The 24,192-nt window shown below is 51.9% G+C and overlaps 1 protein-coding gene and 1 pseudogene across 2 annotated transcripts; both read left to right on the top strand.

The window, feature by feature from the left end:
- Positions 1–6,868: 6,868 nt before the first annotated feature.
- On the top strand, positions 6,869–9,443 carry LOC120670521 (putative heat stress transcription factor A-6a). 2 transcript variants are annotated; one of them, XM_039950639.1, is made up of 3 exons: positions 6,869–7,453; positions 7,685–8,127; positions 8,221–9,443. In XM_039950639.1, exons 1-3 carry the CDS (start codon positions 6,922–6,924, stop codon positions 8,935–8,937), a joined length of 1,692 nt encoding a protein of 563 aa, XP_039806573.1. In that variant the 5' UTR covers positions 6,869–6,921; the 3' UTR covers positions 8,938–9,443. The 2 variants fall into 2 exon arrangements, with proteins under 2 accessions (XP_039806573.1, XP_039806574.1); XM_039950640.1 differs by lacking the exon at positions 7,685–8,127 and having other exon boundaries at positions 6,957–7,453.
- Positions 9,444–18,050: 8,607 nt separating this feature from the next.
- Positions 18,051–20,187, top strand: LOC120670997 (annotated as a pseudogene).
- The last annotated feature ends 4,005 nt before the right edge of the window (positions 20,188–24,192 follow it).

Genomic DNA, 24,192 nt, shown 5'->3' on the forward strand with positions numbered 1-24,192 from the left:
GTACAATGAAGCTCTAAGATGGTTGGAGATGATCTTTGGCTCTTGTATACTTCCTTGGTCACCAGCACCCTCAAATGAACTGTGGGGTGGCATATATATAGCCCACACACCCCAAACTAGCCGTTGGAAAAAGGCTGACAAAAAGCGCTATCACCGGTTAAACCGATGCTCCCGTTTTTGTCATCACCGGTTTAACCGGTGAGTGCATTTTCCAACTAGCCGTTATACTTCAATGGCTACCTCAATCGATCGACGTAATCAACCGATGCAGCGTCGGTTTAACCGGTGAGTGTAGTTGCCGGAAAACTAACTCTCTGGACAACTGCACCGACGTTCACCAATATCTAGCGTCGGTTCATCCGGTGTATAGATTTTGCCTCATCTGCTGAGTTCATTGCACCGACGTATTCAACTTTCCTGGCGTCGGTTCAACCGGTGTTACCAAAACTCACAAACGTGCTCCAAGTCAATGCACCGACGTATGTAATTTTTTTAGCGTCGGTTCAACCGGTGATACTAAAATATCTCTGTCTTGATTGTTTTGACTTGGCTTCTTCACGGTCTCTTCAATCTTCAAATCCTTTGGACTGAAGAGGGGCGGCTCCCCCTCGACCCCTGTCCGCTAATCGGTTAGCGGAACCACCGTAGGGGCGGCCCTTCGGGCCTAGCTACGCCTATCTTCTCTTTGTCATCACTTGAACCTAAAAGCCTGAGAATGGTCATCTTAACAATCATATTAATCCAAGTGTTGTGTGTGTCATCAATCGCCAAAACATTATATTGAAATATGGCATGAGAGGCCATTTTCACTACACCTAGGCTATCCTACCTCTTGTTCTCCTAGGTGAACTAGCTCAAAGACCGTTACACCTCCGTTCCTCGTGGAAAATACGATACCCTGAATACTTCCGGGTTAAGTGCTACAACGGTATTTCCATGCGCTTGCGGAATTCTCTGTAAGAGTTAAGAAATACCAACACTCCTCCTTTGGGACTCCGGGCATGTCAGATGGCTTCCATGTGAAGGTGTCCCAATTCTCCCGGAGGAAGGAGGTGAGCGCGCCTTCCTACGCCGGGTCAACGCTGGCCCCGATCACGGCGGTCTTGTGCGGTTCATCGTCCCGGAGGACGATGGTCTTGGTCGCCACGGCTAGCGCGCTGCGACTCGGAAGTCGGCTCCTTGGCGGGTATCTATTGCTGGTCCACCGGGAGGTTCTTTGCTGCCTGGGCAACAAGAACCGAGTTCCTGGATCGTTCCAGGGTGTCAGAGAGCTCGATGTTCTTGGCCTCACACACGTAGGAGGTCTGCATATCTCTGTAGACCGAGAGGACCCTCTTTGGAGCTGGCATCTTCAGGAGAAGATACGTGTGGTTGGCATGATGGCTTGCTGGGGCCACTGTATATGAAGTTGACGGCCCTGTCTTCTTCTTGGAAGTTCCCTGGGGAATCTTCCCTCTGCTCGTCGTCGTCTCGCCTGGGCGAGTTGTGCCTCCGTGGGCACGCCCGAGTGGTTCTGGAACCACCCGGCCTGTCGCGGTTGTCGCGGCGGGGTCGCTTGGGGTCGTCATCCTGGATGGCACCGTTGGAGAGTGCTCGGCACTCCCGGGCAGTATGGTTTGCATCCTTGTGCCAAGGACACTTGCCATCCAGGAACCGGTCCAGGTCCGCTTGGTTGAGGGTGGAGCGGAACTGGGACCTTTCGGTGACGGCGACGGTGTTCTCGGGGCCACGCTTGCGGTCCCGGTTCTTGGACGACTCAGTGCGGTCATGCTTCTTCCCATGACGAGGTGGGCGATCATCATGTCGGCGTTCCGAGTGATTGTCCCGCTGAGAGGGACGCTCGGAGGAGTCATTCTTGGTTTTGTGCCGGCGGTGGGCTCGCTTGGTATCTTCCATGTCGACGTGCTTGTTGACGACCGTCATCATGTCACCCACAGTCTTCGGGTTGCTCTCGAACATCTTTCTCCATAGTTTGACGCTATGGAGGCCTTGGTGGAAGTGGTGGATAACATCCCTATCATCGACCTCCGTAATAGTATTACGGTTAGCGAATTACATCTTGATGTAGTCGCGGAGGGACTCGTCGGGTTGTTGGATGACGCTAGCCAGATCCCATCTGGTTTTGGGACCCAGGCAAGATGACTGGTAGTACTGGACGAAGGCGCTGCAGAGGTCCTGCCAGCTATTGATGGAGCCAGCAGGGAACGCTTCGAGACAGTTGAGGGCGTGGCGACCCATCACGACCGGGAAGTAGGCAGCCATGATGTCGTTGTCGTCGCTCGCAGCTCGGACGGCGATGGAGTAGGTGCGCAGCCACGTCTTGGGATCCGACTCACCATCGTACTTCTCGATCTCGGTTGGATTGAAGGTGGCGGGCCACTGGATGGCCCGGAGCCGACTGGAGAAGGCGGAGAATCCGTCGAGGTCGTTGCCGGGTTCGTAGTCACGGCGGGGTCGTCGCAGAGGGTTGTCGCCCCGACGGTCGCAGTTCTGGTGGTCGGCGTCGGGGATGCCATGTTCCTCGTCGTATTGGCGACGTCGCTCGCGTTCGGCGGCGTCACGTTGATGATGACGGTTGTTGATGCGCGCACGTAGGTCTTGTTGGTTGAGCTGGAGGCGGAGGTCGTTCTGGTTGACCTCCTCTTCGTCGTCGCCGTGGGGTTGTGTCGAATGATGACTCGACTGGGCGCGGTAAGCCGAGTTGTCCTTGCACAGCTGCTAGGCTTACGTGGTAGCCAAATGCAAGCGAGCGCGAGCCTTGATGATCTCGGGGGTCTCCTGGAGGCCCTCGAGCACCTGGAACAACGCGGCGAGGTTGGCCGATGGCGTGGCAAAGACGTCTTGGCCGTTGTAGTCGAGGACGAAGTCGGCATCGAGGTTGCGCGGCCGGATCGGTGAGCGCCGGTTCCTGGGGTTGTGGCGGTTGGCGTCCTCCAGGTCGCAATTGGCCCGGTCAATAGCCGCGTCGTTGCGCCTCATGTTGGCGCAGACCTCGTTGCGCCGGAGTCGCTGCGCCCTTTCCTCGTCGGTCTCATTTTCACGAGTGTCGGAGTCGTCGGAGACGACAAAGATCCCGTGGTGCTCTGTCGTCGAAGAGCGGTTGGGTGGGAGGTGAACGAAGCGTCTTGGAAGCCGAGCTTCGCTCCCAAAGCCGAGTCAGATCGGATCTGACCCAGGGTAGCCTGGTCGGAGAATCGCACTCGGGTCTGATCCGAGTACGTCGTGGTGGCGTTGTGGAGTTCGAAGGGGGTCCGATCCGGGTCGTTGCGGTATCAGAGCGCGTCCTCGCCGAGCCTGATGCACTCGGCGATGGATCTGCCGACTAGATCTATCTGGGAGATAAGGTCGTCAGCAGATCTAGCAGGGCGACAGGTCGTCCTTGGTGGAGTGGCCGCCACGTAGTCCACCTCAGGTTCGGGAACTCGAGACGTGATGGATCTGGGGGTGGCCAGATCGGATCTGGTCCTGGTGGAGATGCTGTAGAGTCTACAAAGGACTCGGTCAGGGTCGTCTTGGTGATGAAGCACGAGTTCGCTGAGTTGGATGCACTCAGCGATGGATCTGCCGACGCGATCTATCTGGAAGATCAGATTGTCAGCAGATTGGGCAGGGTGACGAGTCACCCTAGTTGGCATGGCCGCCATGTCGAGGTTCTCGGATTTGGGAATCCGAGAGGTGACGGAGGTCGGGGGAGTTAGATCGGATCTAACCCCGGCGAGGACGTTGCCTCTGGCGGTCGAAGGGCCGGAAGCGGGGTTCCTGGGAACCGTGACCTCCAGGAAGCTCCTGAAGGTGAAGGAGAAGCCGACTATCGCCTCCATCTGGGCGGTGACGCTGGCGGAGAAGACGACGCCGGTGTTGGCTGCCATTGCACTCGACGTATGAGCCCTGAGTCCCGTACCTGGCGCGCCAACTGTCGGATTGCTATTCCGGCCAGTCCACTAGGGGTGTACCCGACGGTAGAGTTTCAGGATGGGGATCTGAGGACCAAGAGCTCGATGGTAACACGAAGACACAGGGACTTAGACAGGTTCGGGCCGCAATGAGCGTAATACCCTACGTCCTGTGTTCGGAGTTATATTAGGGTTTGTGGAATGCTGCAGAAAAAGTAGTCTCTCTATGGGTCGGCCTACGCCTCCTTTATATAGACTAGGAGTCATAGGGGTACAAGGAATGATATGCTCGGATTGTTTTACAAGGAAGGAGGTCGGTTAAGATCCCTAGATATTCGGGCTTCTAGCTGGAGCCAATCAACCTAATCCATTGGTGATTCTTTCCGCGCACAGCCGGGTCCTGTACGCCTAGTAGTCGTAGCCAAGTCACCGAGCAGGGTAGTTCCCCGGATTCGGGGACCCCACTCGGCAGGGAGGTACATAGATCTACCTCCGTCACAAGGTGACTCCCAACGGTAAAAAATCCGAAAGGGGTATTTGCACACCCCCGCTGACAGAGTACCCCAGCGTTAATTCGAATCGGCAAGGAGGATATTCCCCCGAATATTCTCGAGGAGGGGGTTAAAAACAATTCAACTCGGCACGTCTCCATGACTTTGCCAGCACCTCAGGGAGCTGGGTGCCACCACTCGGCGTGTCTTTGCGACTCTGCCAGCCACCTTGCTCGGGGGTTCGACGCCAACATTCGACTCAGCACGTCTCCATGACTCCGTCAGCACCTCAGGGAGCTGGGTGCCGCCACTCGGCGTGTCTCCGTGACTCTACCAGCCACATTGCTGGGGGGCTGGGCGCCGATATTCGAATCAACATGCCTCCGTGACTCCGCCAGCACCTCAAGGAGCTGGGTGCCACCACTCGGCGTGTCTCCGTGACTCTGCCAGCCACCTTGCTCGGGGGCTGGGCGCCGACATTCGACTCGGCACATCTCCGTGACTTCGCCAGCACCTCAGGGAGGTGGCTGCCACCACTCGGCATGTTTCCGCGACTCTACCAGCCACCTTGCTCGGGGGCTGGGCGCCGACATTCGACTCGACACATCTCTGTGATCTCAGGGAGCTAGGTGCCACCACTCGGCGAGTCTCCGCGACTCTACCAGCCACCTTGCTCGGGGCTGGCACCGACATTCAACTCGGCATGTCTCCGTCACTATACCAGCACCTCAGGGAGCTGGGTGCCACCACTCGGCGTGTCTCCGTGACTCTGCTAGCCGCCATGCTCGGGGGTTGGGCGCTGACATTCGACTCAGCACGTCTCGTGACTCTGCCAGCACCTCAGGGCGCTGGGTGCCATCACTCGGCGTGTCTCCGCGACTCTGCCAGCCACCTTGCTCAGGGGCTGGGTGCCGACATTCAACTCGGCATGTCTCCATGACTCCGCCAGCACCTCAGGGAGCTGGGTGCCGCCACTCGGCGTGTCTCCGCGACTCTGCTAGCCACCTTGCTCGGGGGCTGGGTGCCGGCATTCGACTCGGCATGTCTCCGTGACTCCGCCAGCTCCTCAGGGAGATGGGTGCCGCCACTCGGCGTGTCTCTGCGACTCCGCCAGCCACCTTACTCGGGGGCTGGGCACCGACATTCGATTCGGCACGTCCCCGTGACTCCGCCAGTACCTCAGGGAGCTGGGTGCCACCACTCGGCGTGTCTCCGTGACTCTGCCAGCCACCTTGCTCGGGGGCTGGGCGCTGAGCAAAAGTGCATAGAATCTCAAGATTATTCTTTAAACTTCAGAAGGCGATCCAGGGTAGATATAATGACTTGAATAAAGGGAAGATAGTTCATATTGACCCTCAAAACACTTCTCCGAAACCTCCCGAGGCTCGGGGGCTACACTCAACGGGTGCGCCCCGGGGCGTATCCCGTTCAAGTCGGGTGACAAAAAAGACAATATATGAACACTAAAGAGCTTCGCAACGGATGCATCAAGATTAGGCTCAACGCTCCAGTGTCCGGGGGCTTGATAGAGGTAGATCTCGGTACCTCCATGCCGAGTAGGGTCCCTGAGTCCAGGTGCCTACCCTGCTCAGCTACTCTGCATAAACTACCCGGCGGATAGGCACTCGGCTGGACAAACGAAAGGGTCCTCTATGGATCAGGTTGAAGGCTCGATAGAGATGCCCGCAAATCTAGGGATCTTAACCGACCGACTTCCTTGTAAATAACCCGAGTAGATCTTCTTCCTTACTTGTAACTCACGTCTTCTAGGCTATAAAGGGGATGTGGGGGAATCCATAGAAAACACCGCATTACATAGCACCACATCACCTTCCACCTCGGAAACCCTAATACAGCAACCAACAGGACGTAGGCTATTACGCTACCTTAGCGGCCTGAACCTGTCTAACCCTTGCGTCACCACGTAACCATTGATTTCTTGGCTCTAGAATCCTCCATTTGAAACTTACTGCTAGGCATACCCCTAGTGGACTTATCGGAATCGCAATCCGAGAGAGAGATGGGGCCGAAAACCAGGCCAAGGCCAAACTAGTCCACCAGGCATAGCTAGCCTGATGCGCCACTAAGTCGAGCTGGCCTGCTAAGCCAGCCACGATGAGAGCCAGCCAGCAAGCCGCTGCAACCGAGCTGACCCATTTTTCTGAGTCGAGACTGGAGCCGACCCATCTATAGAGCTTTGCTGAGTTAGCTGGGCCGCCTGAGCCGGCCCACCTGCTTTCAGCTTGTGACACAGCAACCCTTTTTCTTTTTCTTTTTCCTGACCTAACACGTGTGTCACAACCATCGGTGTCACTGAGTGACTGACAGATGGGATCACCAGGATTTACAGCCCATTTATGCAAAAAAAATTTGTAAATAGATTTCATTTAGTACTCCATGCATGTGTTGAAATATTCGATGTGACAATTTTTTTGCGTTTATGGGATTTACGGGTAAAAAACTAAACAGAGGCTTATTATAATGGTATTGGCAAAACCTATTTGCGCCATAGGCCATAGCATTCGATCGCAACCCACATGCTAAATAGCAAATTAGTCGGAAAAAAATCTCGCGGCCGCCGTCGTCCCGCGAGCTACACCGCCCCCGAAAAGCTTCCAACTAAAATATCCAACGCAGCTCCAGTTCCTCCATCCCTTCCTTCTCGTACTTTCCAGAACGCCGCTCCCGCCGAAGCACAGACCCGCGCACCCGCCTACCCAACGCAGCGGACTCAGGCGGATGGAGCACCCCGCGGCCGTGACGGTCAAGCAGGAGGAGGTGGAGGACCAAGTGGTGGTGGTGCTGGACGCCGACGGCGACGCTGGCGGGCGAGCAGCCGCGGCGCCGGCGCCGGAGCCCTGGCAGACGCCGGCGGTGCCTGCGGTTCCACCGTTCCTGGCGAAGACGTTCGAGCTGGTGGAGGACCCGGCGACGGACGGCGTGGTGTCGTGGGGCGCGGCGCGGAACAGCTTCGTGGTGTGGGACCCGCACGCCTTCGCCGCGGAGCTCCTCCCGCGCCGCTTCAAGCACGCCAACTTCTCCACCTTCCTCCGGCAGCTCAACACCTACGTCAGTAACCGCATTTACAATTCGTAATTTTGGCATTGCAATGGTAGGGCGTGTTTGGCAGCGCTCTGTTCCGCGTGAATCGGGCAGAGCGCTGCCAAACGGCCTCAGCTGCTCCGCTCCGCTCCGCCCTCGAATCCACATGAATCGATTCCATTTTTCAACGCGAGGTGGGGAGCGGAAAAAACCTGCTCTCCCCCGCTCCTCTCCCGATTCTCCCTCTCTGTCCTGTAGGTGCCGCCATTCTCCAACCGCGCTGCCCCTCTCCAACCGTGCTGCCCCTCTTCGACGCTGCCTGCCCCCTTCTCGCTTCGCTCGGCGCCCAGCTCGTCGTGCCTCGCCGGAGCTCGATTTGGCGGGCGCTCGAGCTCGATTCAACGGCGGCCGAGTTCGATTCGTGGGAGAACAGCTCGATTCGCCGGAGGAGGAGCTCGATTTCATCGGAGGAGAGTGCGAGGAGGGCAGACCTGCGGCGACGAGCGCCGCTGTCGCCTGGATTCCATCTTCGCTGTCAAGCTGGAGTTGGAGCCGAGGGAGAAGCGCTACCAAACGGTCTAAAACGGGTGCTGGAACGGCAAGAAGCGAGAGCGGCTAGAAGCTGGAGCCTGGAGCTGATCGGCGTCGAGCTGGTTTGGAGCGTCACCAAACGGGGGCCCCACGCGTGTAGCACTACTAGTGTATCGTTCTTTTGCTAATCAAATCAATTTACTGATTCTATTTGCTAATTGTTGTGTTGTACCCGTGCCTGTGCTCGCGATAATGCTGCGCAGGGATTCCGCAAGGTGAGCCCGGACAGGTGGGAGTTTGCGCACGCCGACTTCCTCGCCAGCCAGTGCCACCTCCTCCCCAACATCCGCCGCCGGCGCGGCGGGGCGGGAGGATCCACGGCGTCCGCGACGTCATCGGGCGCGAAGATCGGCGCGAGCGGGAGCGGCGGCCGCGAGAGGGAGCTCGAGAGGCTGCGGCGCGACCGGGAGGCGCTGGCGCGGGAGTTGGTGCGGCTGCGGCGCGGGCAGCAGGAGGCCCGTGCGCAGCTGCTGGACATGGAGCGCCGCGTGCGGGGCACGGAGCGGCGGCAGGAGCAGTTCACGGCCTTCCTAGCGTGCGCCATCGAGATCCCGGGCTTCCTGGAGCGCCGCGGCAGCGCGGCGCTCGTCGAGGCCGGCAGGAAGCGGCGGCTGCTCGACGCCGCGGCGGACGTCCTCGCCTTCGAGGAGCTGGCGCTGGCGGCGAGCTCCGAGGTCGAGGCGGCTACCGTCTCGGCCGTGGCAGCGGTGAGCCAAGACTCCGGCAGCACCTCCACCGCCACGGACATGATATGGTACGAGCTGCTCGGGGAGGAGCAGGTGGGAATCGACGCCGAGGTGGAGGAGCTCGTTGTGGCCGCGGCCGCCTCGGAGGTGGCTGAGCCGTGGGAGGAGATGGGTGACGAGGAGGTGGAGGAGCTGGTGCAGCAGATTGGCTGCCTAAGCTCGCCAAGCCCTTGATCACCACTTTCCCGCAAGGTGCAGACCGTTCAGCTGCAATGGTGCTCGGTGCTGAGCACTTAGCAGCATCCTTGAGCACCATTGCAGCAACCTTACAATGGCGGCACCGGTACTGTAGTGTGCCTCCGGATGGACCATAATGGTCATGTACATATGTATTAGTATCATTATTAGCCTTCCCATCCGATGATGGCGCTGTGTCACCCAACCCAAGGAGTGGGCGGCCTACCCCGGCCTTCCTCTAACATCGGCAACGGAGAAGCTCGCCAGAACCCTAATCCCCAACCCCGAACCCTAAATCTCGCCGGAGAGCTCATCGGAGATGAAGAAGAAGGCAAGAGGAGGAGAAACGAAATTCGGGTGTGAGAGCTCTCCAAAATGCCCGGGTATGGTATAGCTTTTCCGTTTAAAAAGTCTTTAATCTAGAGCTGCCGTGTGAATTGTATAAAGCAGGCACACTTCTGCTCCTATTGCAATCATAAATTCACAATGGCACTTTTCGAGTATATGTGATCATAGGAAAAATAATTGTAGCTCACAAAAAAGGCAGCGTCAAACAATATATTTAGTGAACTCAAACTATATTTGTTGGAGTATTTTCTAAAGAAAAATAAGAAAATTCGAGTGGTTAATTTTGGTACAACCGTACCTCAGGTGAAGAACTTTTCCACAAGTTTCTAAGTATTTAAACAGACGGACAATATTTCCCAGTTGCCTCAGATTTAATAAGCTGTAGAAAACCTGCAACGGGCTTTTCTTGATTTCATCAGCTACAGAAAAAGCTTTTGTTCTCATGGGCCTAGTGTGGTCAAAGAACACCATTTAATTCATCATGCTCAATGTTGATTCTGTATTGCAGGATCAGAACACCATTTGGTTTCTTAAAAAAGTTTGCACAGTACCTGTCACATCAAATGTTTGGACACATACATAGAGCATTAAATACAATTGAAAAAATAACTAATTACATAGTATGACTGATTCATAATTAATTCATAATTAGATATTAATTATCAAATAACAACAAAATGTGCTACAATATCAAAACTCAAACTTTTTTACCATCTAAACACAATCTAAAAAGGGAGAAAAAAATTCAAATCCAATGATCGCGCGACGCGCCACGGCGGCCGCAAAACTATCTCGCGGCCCCGGCGTCCCGCGAGCTCGAGCGCCCCTGAGAACCTTCCAACCAAAAATATCCGACGCTGCTCCTGCTCCACCATCCCTTCCTTCTCGTACTTTCCGGAAAGTTCCATCCGTTCCCTATAAGCACCAGCACACCGCCCAACATGTCTCCCGCCAAAGCACCAACCGGAGCACCCGCCTGCCAGAGCCCGACGCAGCGGACTCAGGTGGATGGAGCGCCCCGCGGCCGTGACGGTCAAGCAGGAGGATTGGGAGGACGACGCAGTGGTGGTGGTGCTGGACGCCGGCGGGCGAGCAGCGCCGGAGTCCTGGCGGACGCCGCCGCCGGCGTCTCAGGTTCCGCCATTCCTGGTCAAGACGTTCGAGCTGGTGGAGTGTTGCGACCCCTGTGCCGCCATTCCTGGTCAAGACGTTCGAGCTGGTGGAGTGTCGCGACCCCTGTTTACACAGGAGTCATATGTGGTACAATTCTAGTCTCAGAAGGCTGGTGCACATATTTCGGCAGAATGAATCATTACCGTTCATATGGCAGCAGTTTATGAGTTTTAATCCAAAATAAAAAAAGAATAGAAAGAAAGAAAGCTAGTGCTAAATTTAAAGCAACATTGACGAAGCAGTCAGCATCGCAACTCAGCATCGTGATGACCCATGCCACAGGCAAGTCAGGTGCGGATGCGACGACTACGGGTAGACTTCTCTGGCGTTGAATCGTTCTCTGTAAACGCAGGCAAGGGCGAGTACAAAAATACTCAGTAAGACCAACCCCGCCCTACGGAGGGGGATAAAAGTTCATGCATAATGGAGTACTAGAAAATGGCTGGTGTTTATTTTGCGAAAAACAGCATTTTACCCATGTAAGATTAATTTTGTAAAGTCATTTTTGCAAAAGAGTAATATAGTCATACTTATGAGTATATATAAAAAGAGGTGAGTCCAATTTTTAATGCTACTGGACACTCCGTCCGCAGTAGCCCACGGCATTTTTATCGGACATTTTCAAAATCAGACCCAAGCCCTATTTTATCAGAAACTTTTAAAAGCTCTAAAACCGGCTGTCTAGTTTAAGCGCTCTTGACTGTGAGCATAGCTATTCGAATAGTTTTACACTCTGCAGAGGTTGTACACTTTACCCATACGACATGTTTCGCTTTGATGCCAGCGCGTAGCTAGCGCGCATATACACAATTTTTTAGATGTGTCGGCAAGCTAACATGACAAAGCTATTACATCAACCGGACCCAAAATATGCTACATGACAGACTGTATGAGTGTCTCGGCTCCGTACATCTAACCGGGTTAGCTACCCCGACACCGACGAGCTCCTCGAGCACTCGGGCGGTAGCATCCTCTCGGGTCGACTGACTTAATAAACTAAGGCAAGTGCCTATTTAGCCGTATGGTTGCATTGTAATACTTGACTAAAATTGTGCCAATTACCGGTCCTTAATCGAGACAAGACGGATAACTACGAGACCCAACCACACAGGCTCGAGTCAAATCTCCAATAGTCCTACACATGGACCCTATTCCGCCCCATCTCTGGATAATCACCACCATCATCGTCATGTTCATTATACTTTGTAAATTTAACTCACACCTTTTAAAACAACCATCCCATTTTTCTCATTTGTAAATAATTGCATTTGATAAACAACAGTGAGTAATACTATATAAATAAATCCTAAGCATGCTAGTATCTTTTATCAAGGCACTCGTCTAAACAGAGCTAATCATGTTTAGAGATAATCTAGATTGGCAAGAAATAATCAGGATTGTAAATAATAGCAAGGTGTGGCCTTTCAATTGGGTATTTAACTACATCAAGCATCAAAATATTTCAAGATTTCATATACAAATTGAATGCACTTTTAAATAGGCTTCTACGGGTTGTGTTTAAAAACTGGGATAAATATGATCAAAAGGAAAAAAGGTCGGACTTGCCTTCGCTCAACAAACGGGTAGTTCAACTCGCGGTACACGTTTCGTTCTCCGGCTCGTGGTACTAGTCCTCGTGCTCGTGGTATGTACTCCGGGCTTCTGCTTGCGGTACGAACTTCCTAACTCACGGCACCGGACTCCCGGCTTCTTCTCGTCGTCGTTCGTAAACTCTCGATGACTACTACGCGGCACAAATCATACAAACAAAGCATATATAAATACAAACTGAACTCCGTAAATTATATAACTAACAAAGGTAGTTAGAGCTTGATTTTAGATAAATTTAGGATGAAGAATCTGGCCAGATAGCATGCAGTGCTTGCCAAGAGCACGATGAGCTCGCTAGGATGAGAGCGGCGAGCAAATCCTTACTCTGGCGGGAAAATATAGGGCGAGTGAGCTCAGGTTGGAAAGGTAGCCGGGTTGGTCGGGAATGAGTTGAGAGCGATGGAGGAGCTACACGACTGTGCCTTTTATCGACCAAGAGGAGGCAGTGACCGACAGCGGCGTGATGGGGTACTGATGCAAAAGCAGAGACAACGCCGTAGCGAGGAGCGGCGTTGCCGACACACATGTGACGAGACGGCAAAGGCGGCGTGGGTGGCAAAGCATCATGGTGCCACAGTGCGGAGCGGCACCGAAAGCTGCCGGACAGTGATGTGCAGTCTCATCGTGGGGCCAGAGTGTCGCGACGTGCGTGAGTGCAATTCGCGCGTGTCGCTTGTTCAGCGAAAGGGAATGGCACTGCAAAGGGCACCCTGAGCAGGATGTCGGCACGCGGCGACAAGTCTGCAACGTTTCGTCCCGCGAACGGCTCGGTGGCCGTTTTACCGAACAAAAGCGTGCATGTGCAAAGTGCTAGCCACAGCAACCAACAGACAAAAACCAGGTCACTATTTGATAGAGTATGATTTTTGATGATTTGTGGAAAAAGAATCGGTAGAATCGGAGTTCATATGTGCGAGATATTGAGTTTGGAAGATTAGCTGTTAATAAATTCCGAAAATGGAAATCAACATTGATTAAGTGCGTGACGTGCTCATAAACATTAGGTACTACGTTGTCTATCTGTGTGTGGATGTGAGTAGTGCACTTGGGCGGAGCTCTATTCAGGCAAGGATGGAGAGAGGCGTGGCCACGCAGATGTCGAGGATGGCCGGGAAGGTGAAGTTGTGGACAGCGTCATCTTCCCCTCCTTGCTCGTAGTCCAGCTTGCCTCCGGAGTGGGTGGCGACGTCGATGATGCTGTTCGGCTTCGGCGTTGTTCGGCTCGGTGCGGGAAAAGGCAAAGGACAAGGGTCAAGGCTGGGACTTGGCGTCGGGGTGCTCGCGTGCGCGAGCCCCTGGCTTTGCCATGGCACACGTGCGGGCTCCAGCATCCCGGTCCGTGAAGGCCGGCTGCTGTGTTCAGGCCGTGTGGTGGTGTGCTCGGCCGGGCAGGTTGGTTCGAATGCGTGGCCTCCACACCGTGGCGGGGCCATGGCACAGCGGCGGCGGCACCACGACAGTGGGGCGAGGTGGGTCGGCTCGACGCGCTAAGGCCAAAGGAAAGTCTGGCCTTGCGGCCGGCTGGGCTCAGGGACGCACGTACGCGGGTGACAGCATGGCCGAGGCCATGCACAAAAACACGGGACGGAGATCCTAGGCTCTACGGAGGGGTCATCGGTGGCCGTAGCTCATGCCGGCAGCACTAGGGCGTTGGGAGCGGGACGTTGGCGTTCACCGTGGGTTGACGGTGTAGGCGTGGCCGGCGTGACGTGGACTCGCGGTTCTGTCGGCTCTAGCTTTTCGTCGAACAGGTTGTAGACGAGGCGGGTAGCAGCTTTGGCTGCCTGGCTGGGTCGTCGGCCAGGTTGGAGCTACGGCTTGCGATACTGCTCGTCGTGGCCATTGGTGACTCGGCGTCGGCGTCGTCTTCTTCGCGCTCGGGGCCGCCGTCTTCATCGTCCTGGTTGTAACAGCCCATTAGAGAATCAGCCTGGTGGGCTAAGTGGGCCGTGGGCCACTTTCGCGGTACTGTAGTGGGCTACAGTGCTCGCGAAACGCTGTAGCAACAGGAGTGGGAGGGTTTTAGTCCATACTGCTACCTGATGGGTCACTGAGCCAATTTAAATAGTCAGGCTGTGAACATGTAGTAATTCTGGTTGAAATTTTTAACGCGAAGCGAGGATAAAAACGCAAACGAGTTAAGCTCGTCACGGGTGCATACGGTCAGTTGTGCAGCGCAAACGAGTTAAGCTCGTCACGGGTGCATACGGGCAGTTGTGCAGGCATAGTCGCATGACGTGTGGGTCCTGTGGCACATGCGCCGGCCCTGTGGGAGGGCTGCTATCTATGGGTGTGGGAGGGTTTTAGTCCATACTGCTATCTATGGGTGACTGAGCCAACTTAAATAGATAGATGTGGTTGCAATTTTTTGTGTGAAGACGAAAACACAAATAAATTATGCGTAGACGTGGTCCACTCAAATGTATAGAGAGGGTCTGAGCCGTGTGTCAAACCTGGGTCGTTACACTGGTACTGCTGCTCTGCGCGAGCACGGGAGGAGCGGCGGATGGGCTGCTACTGAAGGATTGGAGGGGTCGTGCTGTTGTGCTTGCGTGAGGAGGAAGAGCAGGAGAGAAGTGCATGTGTCCAGGGATTAGGTAGTGAAAGAGATGTCTGAGAGAGAAATTGTGTGCGTGAGTGTGCATGCATGTGTACTGTGTTTAGTTTCAAAATTTTTCTCTCCAAACTTCACTATTCACATATCACATCAAATTTTTTGCATCATGTATGGAGCATTAAATGTAGGTAAATAAAAAAACTAATTTTATAGTTTTGATGTACACGACGAGATGAATCTTTTGAGCCTAGTTAAGTCATAGTAGAACAACAATTACCACAAACAAACGAAAAGTGCTACAATATCTGATGTGATTTTTTTTACCATTATTTTACGAATCTAAACATAGAGAAAGATGAGAGTTAATTGTGTGCATGCATGTGTGCTGGCGTGGAGTGAGAAGAGGTGCATGCATGTGTGCTGGTTCTTGCAGTAAAGGAAACTGTGGGAGATCGAGAGGAGAGAGGTGAGCTGAGGTGTCCTGCCCAGGGTTTTTTTATCCGACCGCCGGGACCTAACCGCCGGCCACCGGTTCCGGTTTACCGGACCGGTTGGACCGGTTACCGGTTGAAACCGATCAAACTCAAATTTGAATTCAAAACCCGCAGTTATACCGGTTTCGAACATCTAACCAGCCGGTTAGACCGGTTTACCGGTCCGATTTGACCGGTACCAGTCGGTTTGACCGGTTACCGATCGGTTTAGGCTAAATTCAAATTTTTTTCTTTTTTAGTTTAAATTCAAATGCCCGCAAAGTATACTAAATGAATGTTTGTATAATATGTTTTAGCCTAAATGAACCCTCCAACTTTTTTTTGTACTACTTTTACATTGTATTTGTATACTTTTGTATGCATGTTTTTTTTGTTTAACTTCAAATGCTCGCAAAGTATACTAAATGAATGAATATTTGAAAAAATTTGACACCATTAGATTCGTCGCAACTTGAAGTATTTTTAAGAATTTTTTGGGATTTTTCCATTTTTTCGAATTCAAATTTAAAATTTGAATTTGAGCCGGTTTCTAACCGCCCGAAACCGGAACCGGGCCGGGCCGGTTAGACCGGTAGCCGCGGTAACCGGTCCGGTTCCGAGCGGTTTGGCGAACCCTGGTCCTGCCCCCTTGCTAGAACAGTGAGAAGAGCAACGAGAGTTAAGGCTGCTGCTGTCTTCACTCTGTTCACTGGGCTGGAGCTGGTGGCTGGAGTGGTGTGAGAGAAAAATACTGTTGGCTAGCTGGTGGCTGGAAGCTGATGCTGGAGCGGTGTGAGAGGAAAACACTGTTGGGCTGGAGGCTGCTGGAGCTGCCGAACACGTGCTTGTGGCCTTTGTCCACCGATGGAGAGAGAAAGAGAGAGTTTGCTGCTGATGTTATTCCGATATTTATTTTTTTTTTGAAAGTTGCCAGGAGCACTGGCCCATCATGTAAGACTCGTATAGGCATCTGTGCTGACCGCACGCTCAGACACAGATGAAACTGCCGAGAAGTCTCGGAACACGTCTACCGCGGCACACACACGCACTCACGCAACCCCACACACACACTCTACCTACACAGTGTCCGGTCCTCTCAGGGGAATTAATCCCCGGTGCGACACCGCACGTCGTCCCAGCCGGGGATCGAACGCGGGTGGGCAGACTGGCCACTGCCAGCGCTACCACCGAGCTACACGCTCGTTCACGTTATTCCGATATTTCAACCCACCGATGGAGAGGTAGAGCAGGAGGGAGACGTGGACGGTCACGGGCAGTGCTGCGGAGACGGTGAGCAGGGACACGAGGACGGCGGTGTACTCCGCGTGCATCGTGTGGGAGCGGAGCAAGGACGAGCTCAGCCAGGGGGCATGACTGTGTTTAGATCCGTAAAATAGTGGTAAAAAGGTCACAGCGGATATTATAGCACACTGTAGCACTTTTCGTTTATTTGTGGTAATTGTTGTCCTACTATGACCTAATTAGGCTCAAAAGATTCGTCTCGTCGTGTATATCAAAACTATAAAATTAGTTTTTTTATTTATCTATGTTTAATGCTTCATGCATGAGGCAAGAGATTTGATGTGATAGGTGAATAGTGAAGTTTGAAGAGAAAAATTTTGGAACTAAACACAGCCCATGGTTTGGCTACCTTGCAGTGGACGTGGCGTGGCCGCTGCAAGCACCTGATGGAGCACGGTCGTGCTGCTAAGGATGGCTTTGTGCGTGTGTGCAGCTTGCCTGTGCAAGCGTCCAACATGAAGGGAGAGAACAAATGGATTAGAGAAGCAAAGAAGATTAGCTGCTTCCAGGGTTTAAAAGGGAGAAAGTAATTGGATGAAATTAGGCAAAAGATGGAGATTAGATGATAAAAGGAGTTGAGCTCAAAAGATAAATTTTGCAATAGGTTTTAAAAATAGTTTTTTTAACTCAAATATTTTTTTTGAAAATGAATTTTTAATTCAAATAAATTTTAAAAATAAATTTTGGGCATCTATTCATCGCACGTGGAACTAGCCGCCATATCATCGCACACATCTGTTGGAGATAATAATGTTCCAGAACAAATAAAAATATTCCAGAACAAAATAAAAATGTTCCAAACAAGATAAATAAAAATAGAATGTTCCAAAATAATAACAATAATTGTTGTTCTGGAACATTCTATTTTGTTCTGGAACATTATTACCTCCAACGGATGTGTGCAATGATACGGCGGCTTGACGCACGTGCGATGAAAAGACACCCCACTTATCACTGTATTTTCATGTCCCCACATCAGTTCTTTTATACTACCAGATATCCTATTGTTCGAACTTTGACATATTAGGAAACATGATCCACGAATTCGAAGGATGAAGGTCTAAGATCTGGTTCTAAGATGACAAGTATTTGAGATCGAATGTGGATTTTTATTCTCATATCTGAAAAGGGAGAGAGATAATTTAGGATGTTGCTACCATGAGAGATTGGTTTTAGAGTACTGTTGGAGGGAGGTTTCCACTAAAAATCTTAAATTTGTAATTAGAATAGCTATTAGAGTGTATCTTAGAGATGATCTACACAAAACAGGCTCCACAATCTCATATTACCTCTTGTGCTCAAATAGCCCTCTTCCCCTCCTCTAGGCACTGCTGCGACGGCCCAGTCGCGACCTCCAACCAGCACCGACCCTAAGTCCCCAACCCCAACCATCCTGATTCCACTTCCCCCCTCCTCGTGGGATGGAGATTCAGTGACTTGATTGACTGAGCACTGTTCCGGTAACTTACCACCCCATGGGAGCCGTCCATTTCGCGATCGACGAACAGATCTGCGTGAACAATATCCGTGCTACAATATCAAACAGTACCCATGCTACAGTGTTTCCCTACAGTACCTGCTACAGTAGCATTGCTGCGGTGATTATTTTGTCTTTAAGCTCAAGTCACTGAATCCCGATGCTCCTCTAGGCCGCTTCCTTTCTGCTTCCAGCCGCCGCCGGCAAACCCTAGCGGCGTGGCGGGCGATGGCTGATGCAAGCGGCCCTGCAACGCATAGCGGCGGCCAAATTTTTTTTTCGATCTTTGAAAATGTTGAATACACAAACTCCAAATCCTAGGCCCGCGCCCGCCTTCCTTCTCGTACTTTCCAGAACGTTCCGTGCCTTCCCTATAAGTACCAGCACGCCGCCAAGCATGCTCCCGCCAAAGCACAGACCCGCGCACCAGCCTGCCCGACGCAGCGGACTCAGGCAGATGGAGCACCCCGCGGCCGTGGCGGTCAAGCAGGAGGAGGCAGAGGACGACGAAGCAGTGGTGGTGCTGGACGCCGACGGCGACGCCGGCGGGCGAGCAGCCGCGGCGCCGGCGCCCGAGCCCTGGCGGACGCCGGCGGCGTCTCAGCAGGTTTCGCCGTTCCTGGCGAAGACGTTCGAGCTGGTGGAGGACCCGGCGACGGACGGCGTGGTGGCGCGGCGCGCGGCGCGGAACAGCTTGGTGGTGTGGGACCCGCACGCCTTCGTGGCGGGGCTCCTCCCGAGCCGCTTCAAGCACGCCAACTTCTCCACCTTCCTCCGGCAGCTCAACACCTACGTCAGAATTAATCACATTTCCAATTCGTAATTACTGACATTGCAATTCAGTAATCACATTGTTCTTTTGCTAATCAATTTGCTGATTCTATTTGCTCATTGTTGTGTTCTGCTCGTACCTGTGCACGTGGTAATGCTGTGCAGGGATTCCGCAAGGTGAGCCCGGACAGGTGGGAGTTCACGCACACCGACTTCCTCGCCGGCCAGCGGCACCTCCTCGCCAACATCCGCCGCCGGCGCGGCGCGGCGGGAGGGTCCGCGGCGTCGTCGGGCGCGACGAAGACCGGCGCGAGCGGGAGCGGCGGCGGCCGCGAGAGCGAGCTCGAGAGGCTGCGGCGGGACCGGGAGGCGCTGGCGCGGCTGCGGCGCGGGCAGCAGGAGGCGCGCGCGCAGCTGCTGGACATGGAGCGCCGCGTGCGTGGCACGGAGCGGCGGCAGGAGCAGTGCACGGCCTTCCTGGCGCGCGCCGTCGGGAGCCCGGGCTTCCTGGACGGCCTGCTGGCGCTGCCGCGTGAGGCCGGCAGGAAGCGGCGGCTCCTCGACGCCACGGCGGACGTCCTCGCCTTCGAGGAGCTGGCGCTGGCGGCGGGCGCCGAGGTCGAGGCGGCTCCCGTCCTGGCCGTCGCGGCGGCGAGCCAGGGCTCCTGCAGCGCGGCCACCACAACGGACATGATATGGTACGAGCTGCTCGGGGAGGAGCAGGTGGAGATCGACGCCGAGGTGGAGGAGCTCGTCGCGGCGGTACAGCAGATTGGCTGTCTGGGCTCGCCAAGCCCTTGATCACGAGTCCATAAGGTGCAGACCGTTCAGCTGCAATGGTGCTCGGTGAGTCAGTGCCGAGCACTCAGCAGCTATCTTACAATGGCGACACTGGAGCTGTTGGTACTGTACTCCAGCAGCGAGCAGTGTGCGTGTGGATTGGACCATAATGGTCGCGTCTTGTGTATGTATCTTCACCCTTCCTATTTGACGAGTAATTAGTTACTGATTATTAAGTCTGTAAACGGTCTGCTAATTCGGATTCTACTTCTGTTTTGTAGGATCCGGTGATGGCGATGAGTCATACAACCCAAGGAGTGGGCGTGTCGATGGATGCAGCGGCCTGCTCTCGGTGGTTGATGTACTTATAAGGATATGCATGAATGTAAGAATGAACTCCTGTTCATATTATCTTAGATTTCAGTTCCATCTGTTCTTCTCTGAATGATACTAGTTCGGAGGCTTTTAGTGACGAGGATTTCTTTGTTCACTCCTGAACTTCAGGTGATTGAATTGGAGTTTCTCGTATGATCAATGAGCTTCAGATGGTTGTTTCGTTCTCTGATCACACTGATGGCGAGCTTACCGTGATGGTTTCCTTGGCTGTTTCGCTTTCAGGGAGGAGGAGCTAGCAGCGGAGAACCGCCGGATATGGAGTGCCGGTTCCAGACCAAGGGCAGGAGGAGATGGCGGTGTCTATTTATCGCGCGCGCGAGTGCGATGCGTGCTGTCGCAGAAGGCGCCTATGCTACTGTGCTTCTTCCCCGGCGAGTGCGGTGGCCGGACTTCGGAGTGGGGGGTTGGGCAGCGGTGAGGGTTGCGAGCTACAGGAGGGGGAGGGGGTGGGCGGCGATTAGTAGTTGGTAGGGGGAGCGGCCGCCGGCGAGGTCGCCGGCAGTCGGGGTGGTGGAGGGCGGCGGCGGCCTTTAGGTTCCGGGTTGCCGGGGCTCCAATGGCCACCAGACCTAGAGGAGGGGTTTGGGGGCAGCGGCGGTCCGGCGGTGGTGGCGGGTTGGCCGGCGGAGGGCGAGGCGGCGCGGGAGCGCTGCCGGCCGGGCGGTGCCGGCGGCGGGGGCGAGAAGAAGGCGGCGCAGCGGCGAGCTTGGTTAATGTCGGTGGCAGTGGAGGGCGGCGGCGGAGGCGTCGGGGGCGGCGCCGGAGCTGGGGAAGCCGGGGGAGGCGGGGGCGCTCGCGCCTGCGATTGGATCGATTCCAATCGCACGCGGCGAGGAATAGACGCCCCCAGAGGAGACGGCCTCGATGGAGCCCGGTAGCGGGGCAGGTGCAGAAGAATAGAATGCCACACTTGTATTCATCATCAAGGCCTACAGATATATTCCCTCCATCCCAAAAAGGATGTATATTTTCAGATTTTTTTAAGTTTGATCAAATTTATACAAAAAATTACTAATATGATGAATATTACATTTTTCAGCTCACTTCCTACTAGTATAATTAGTATCTGTATAAAAGGGATTATGACTTCATGTTTGAGATAGAGATTAAGTCCTCTTTTGTCAAGTGCTTCAGTACATTAAAATACCATAATTAGATCTTTTTTTTTCTTTTGGGGAGAGCGTACAGCAGTAACCTGATTGATCACATATGTTCTCCTTGTAACAACTAACTCCTGTCGATATAACTACATTCAAAGTAGCACTGCAGGGACAGCAACAGGGCAGTTTGGGCATATATATCTCTAGAATTTCCCTGAATAGTTCTAGCACTACCAATGGTTTAGTTCATTTTATTTTACAAGTGTTGAGACTTGTAATACATTGTATGTTTATAACTTAACATCTCTTTGCTGAATTATACTTTCAGATTGTCTCAGCACCAGTTCGAGTATAGAAGACGAACCTCCGCCATCCTGGGATCTGTATGCTACCAAGAGGTACTTGTCTGTTTTTTAAATGTTCTCCTTATTCTTTTTTAATTACTGTGTGCTACCTGCCTGCTTTTATATTATACATACTATTTATGATTGGTAGTTTTTGTAATATGAATTCCTTTTTCGTTTTGCAATGAATATGGGATTAAGGGATCGCATTAGAAAGAGGAGGGAGGAGGAGGAGGACGATGATATCATGATGCTTTTTTAAGGCAGCACATACAATTCTGGAGGGCGCATGTCCTTCAGCCAATCTGGCCGGACTTAGTAATCTTGTTATCTCTATAAACATAGCTCGGATGGGATAATGCCAGGACCAGCTTTGCACACCTTGATTTTTTTTTTTGAAAGGGATTGCACACCTTGATATCTCTTTGGGTTGTAAGAGGTCATTGCAGTGCAGTTATGAGGTGCTAGTTAGTAGGTGGCCTTTTATCAGAAGTGAGGCCCCGTTTAGTTCCCAAAATTTTTTCTACAGTACCCGTTACATCAAATCTTTCGACACATGCATGAAGTATTAAATGTAATTGAAAAAAAAACTAATTACACAGTCTAACTGATTAGCACGAGATGAATCTTTTAAGCCTAATTAGTTCATGATTGGACATTATTTATCAAGTAACAACGAAACATGCTACAGTAACTTTTCGCCCTACTTTTCGCAAACTAAACGCGGCCTGAGAAGAGCAGCAGGTGCATCTTGCATGCTAGGCTATAAGAGTGGGGCAAAATGAGACACGGCGAGGGGAGGCAGTTTCCCGTACCAAAAGCAAGCAAGTGGCTCCCCGTTTCTAACATGGTGCTAGTTAGGCATGGGTGGTGTTGGGAGATTATCTACCTCTTTATGCTTTCATCGACAAGTACGTACGTCACATTGAATATTAATCAAGAACTATTGCATCGGTTCTTTTCCAATTTTTTCTTTTGCATTATTTCTTTTCATTTCGAAGTACCTCTTCATTTAATATGATCCACAACTAGCTATGCAATGCTCCATTTCTTCTATTTGAGTGATAACAAATGGAAGGTAAAGTTCTGTGTGGTAGCAAGTGCCTTCTCATCTGGTTGGTAAAATTTGACAAACTGTGGATTTTAGCTCATATGGTTGGATTGACAATAATTGCTCTGGTTCAGTTTTGCAGCTAGTAGCTACTTCACTTATTCACCCATCTGTTCTTGATTGTGCGGAACTCACCAGCAAATTATTAATCTTTTATGATCAGTTATAAAGCTGCAATTGGTTGTTTAGATTGTTCTGTGATCAGTTTTTCACATTGCAAATATTTTTCTTGGTTAATCCACTCGAGTGTTACTTCTACCACCACTCAATGTTTAACAGTATTCTAAATTATTGTGTTCATACATAATCAGTTCAGTTTTGTATCTCTTGTAATCACTCTGTTCACTTGGCTTGTCAACCAATCAACCAACAGTGTTTCTCTCTCTCATCAAATCAGCATCAGCCTCCAGCCACCAGCCAGCCAGCAGTACTTTTCTCTCGTAAGTCGTAACAAATAAGCACTAGCTATCAGCTACAGCCAAACGAACATATCAGCAGGGTTTCTATCCTGTGTTAACCGAACACAACATTTAAAGAGAGGGATTATGGAAAGCAAGGGATTTGATCGCCAAGGGGACTGGGTGACATGGGGGGATTTCATCCAATCCCTCCCATGGATATCCATGGTTTCCAGTGGCGGAGCCAGGAATCAACTCAAGGAGAGGCCGGTTTGTACAACACTTACACATATGACAGCTGCTAAGCGGCGGACGAGTGGAGGCCAACAACGCGCACACGTTATACGTAGGAAGTGACAGTCATTTATTCAACATGTGTAGAACCGCATTGACAAAAATGGAGAGAGATATAGCAGACTGCATCTGTGAGCTCTCATGTTGACGCGGAAAAAACAAGGAGTACAATAGTAGAAATGTTTTTAGATAAAGGAAAACATTCCAGCCTCTCGTAGCAGTAGAAATGTAGATTGAGTAGATTGTTGCCACTTGTTGTGCCCATGTAATGAGATTTATGTGGACGTGATCATGTATGCGTGGGCTTGCAGGAGTTAAACAGGCATGGCCTGAGCCGACTTGCTAGCTATTACAACTCTGAATTTTTATAACTTAGGGCCTTGTTTAGATATACTCAAAATTTCAAAACTTTACAAGATTCTCCATCACATTGAATCTTTAAACGCATGCATAAAGTATTAAATGTAGCTAAATAAAATAATTAATTACACAGTTTGACTATAATTTGCGAGACGAATCTTTTGAGCCTAGTTAACCCATGACGGGACAATAATTACCAAATTCAAATGAAAGTGCTACATTACTTTACACCCAAAACTTTTCGCATCTAAACAAGGCCTGTGTCTCGGTAATTCTATACATATGTCTAAAATTTTGTATGGACCAAGGGGGGCTATGGTCATGTGTTTTGTTTGCGGATTTCACCCCTGCCAACTCAATAAGGCCTAAAAAAAGAAAAAAAAACTTTTAAAAAATAACACCCAGGAGCACTGGGTACCCGTACTGGGGAAACTCCACAGTAGGGTTGAAAACGGTCGGGGTAAATCCTGTTCCATTCCACTCCGATTTCTACATTTTACCCGCTTGTTTTTTGTATTTTCAGACAAATACGGAATCGGTACGAAATACGGAATGTTGTAAGCATCTAGGCCCTTAAGGTTTGTTTTGGTGATTAATGACAACCAATATTGTGACTAATGAATCTGTGGAGTTTAATGAAACATTATCGCTCATTTGGTCATATGTCATAGAGGCCCCTCAATTTCATTATTCAAAAAGGCGATCTCGGTATTCAACTCAAGCATGTAACAAGACTAAGGATCTTTCTAGTCCTAAG

Source organism: Panicum virgatum, chromosome 4N, assembly GCF_016808335.1.
Source record: "Panicum virgatum strain AP13 chromosome 4N, P.virgatum_v5, whole genome shotgun sequence".
Classification (NCBI taxonomy): domain Eukaryota; kingdom Viridiplantae; phylum Streptophyta; class Magnoliopsida; order Poales; family Poaceae; genus Panicum; species Panicum virgatum.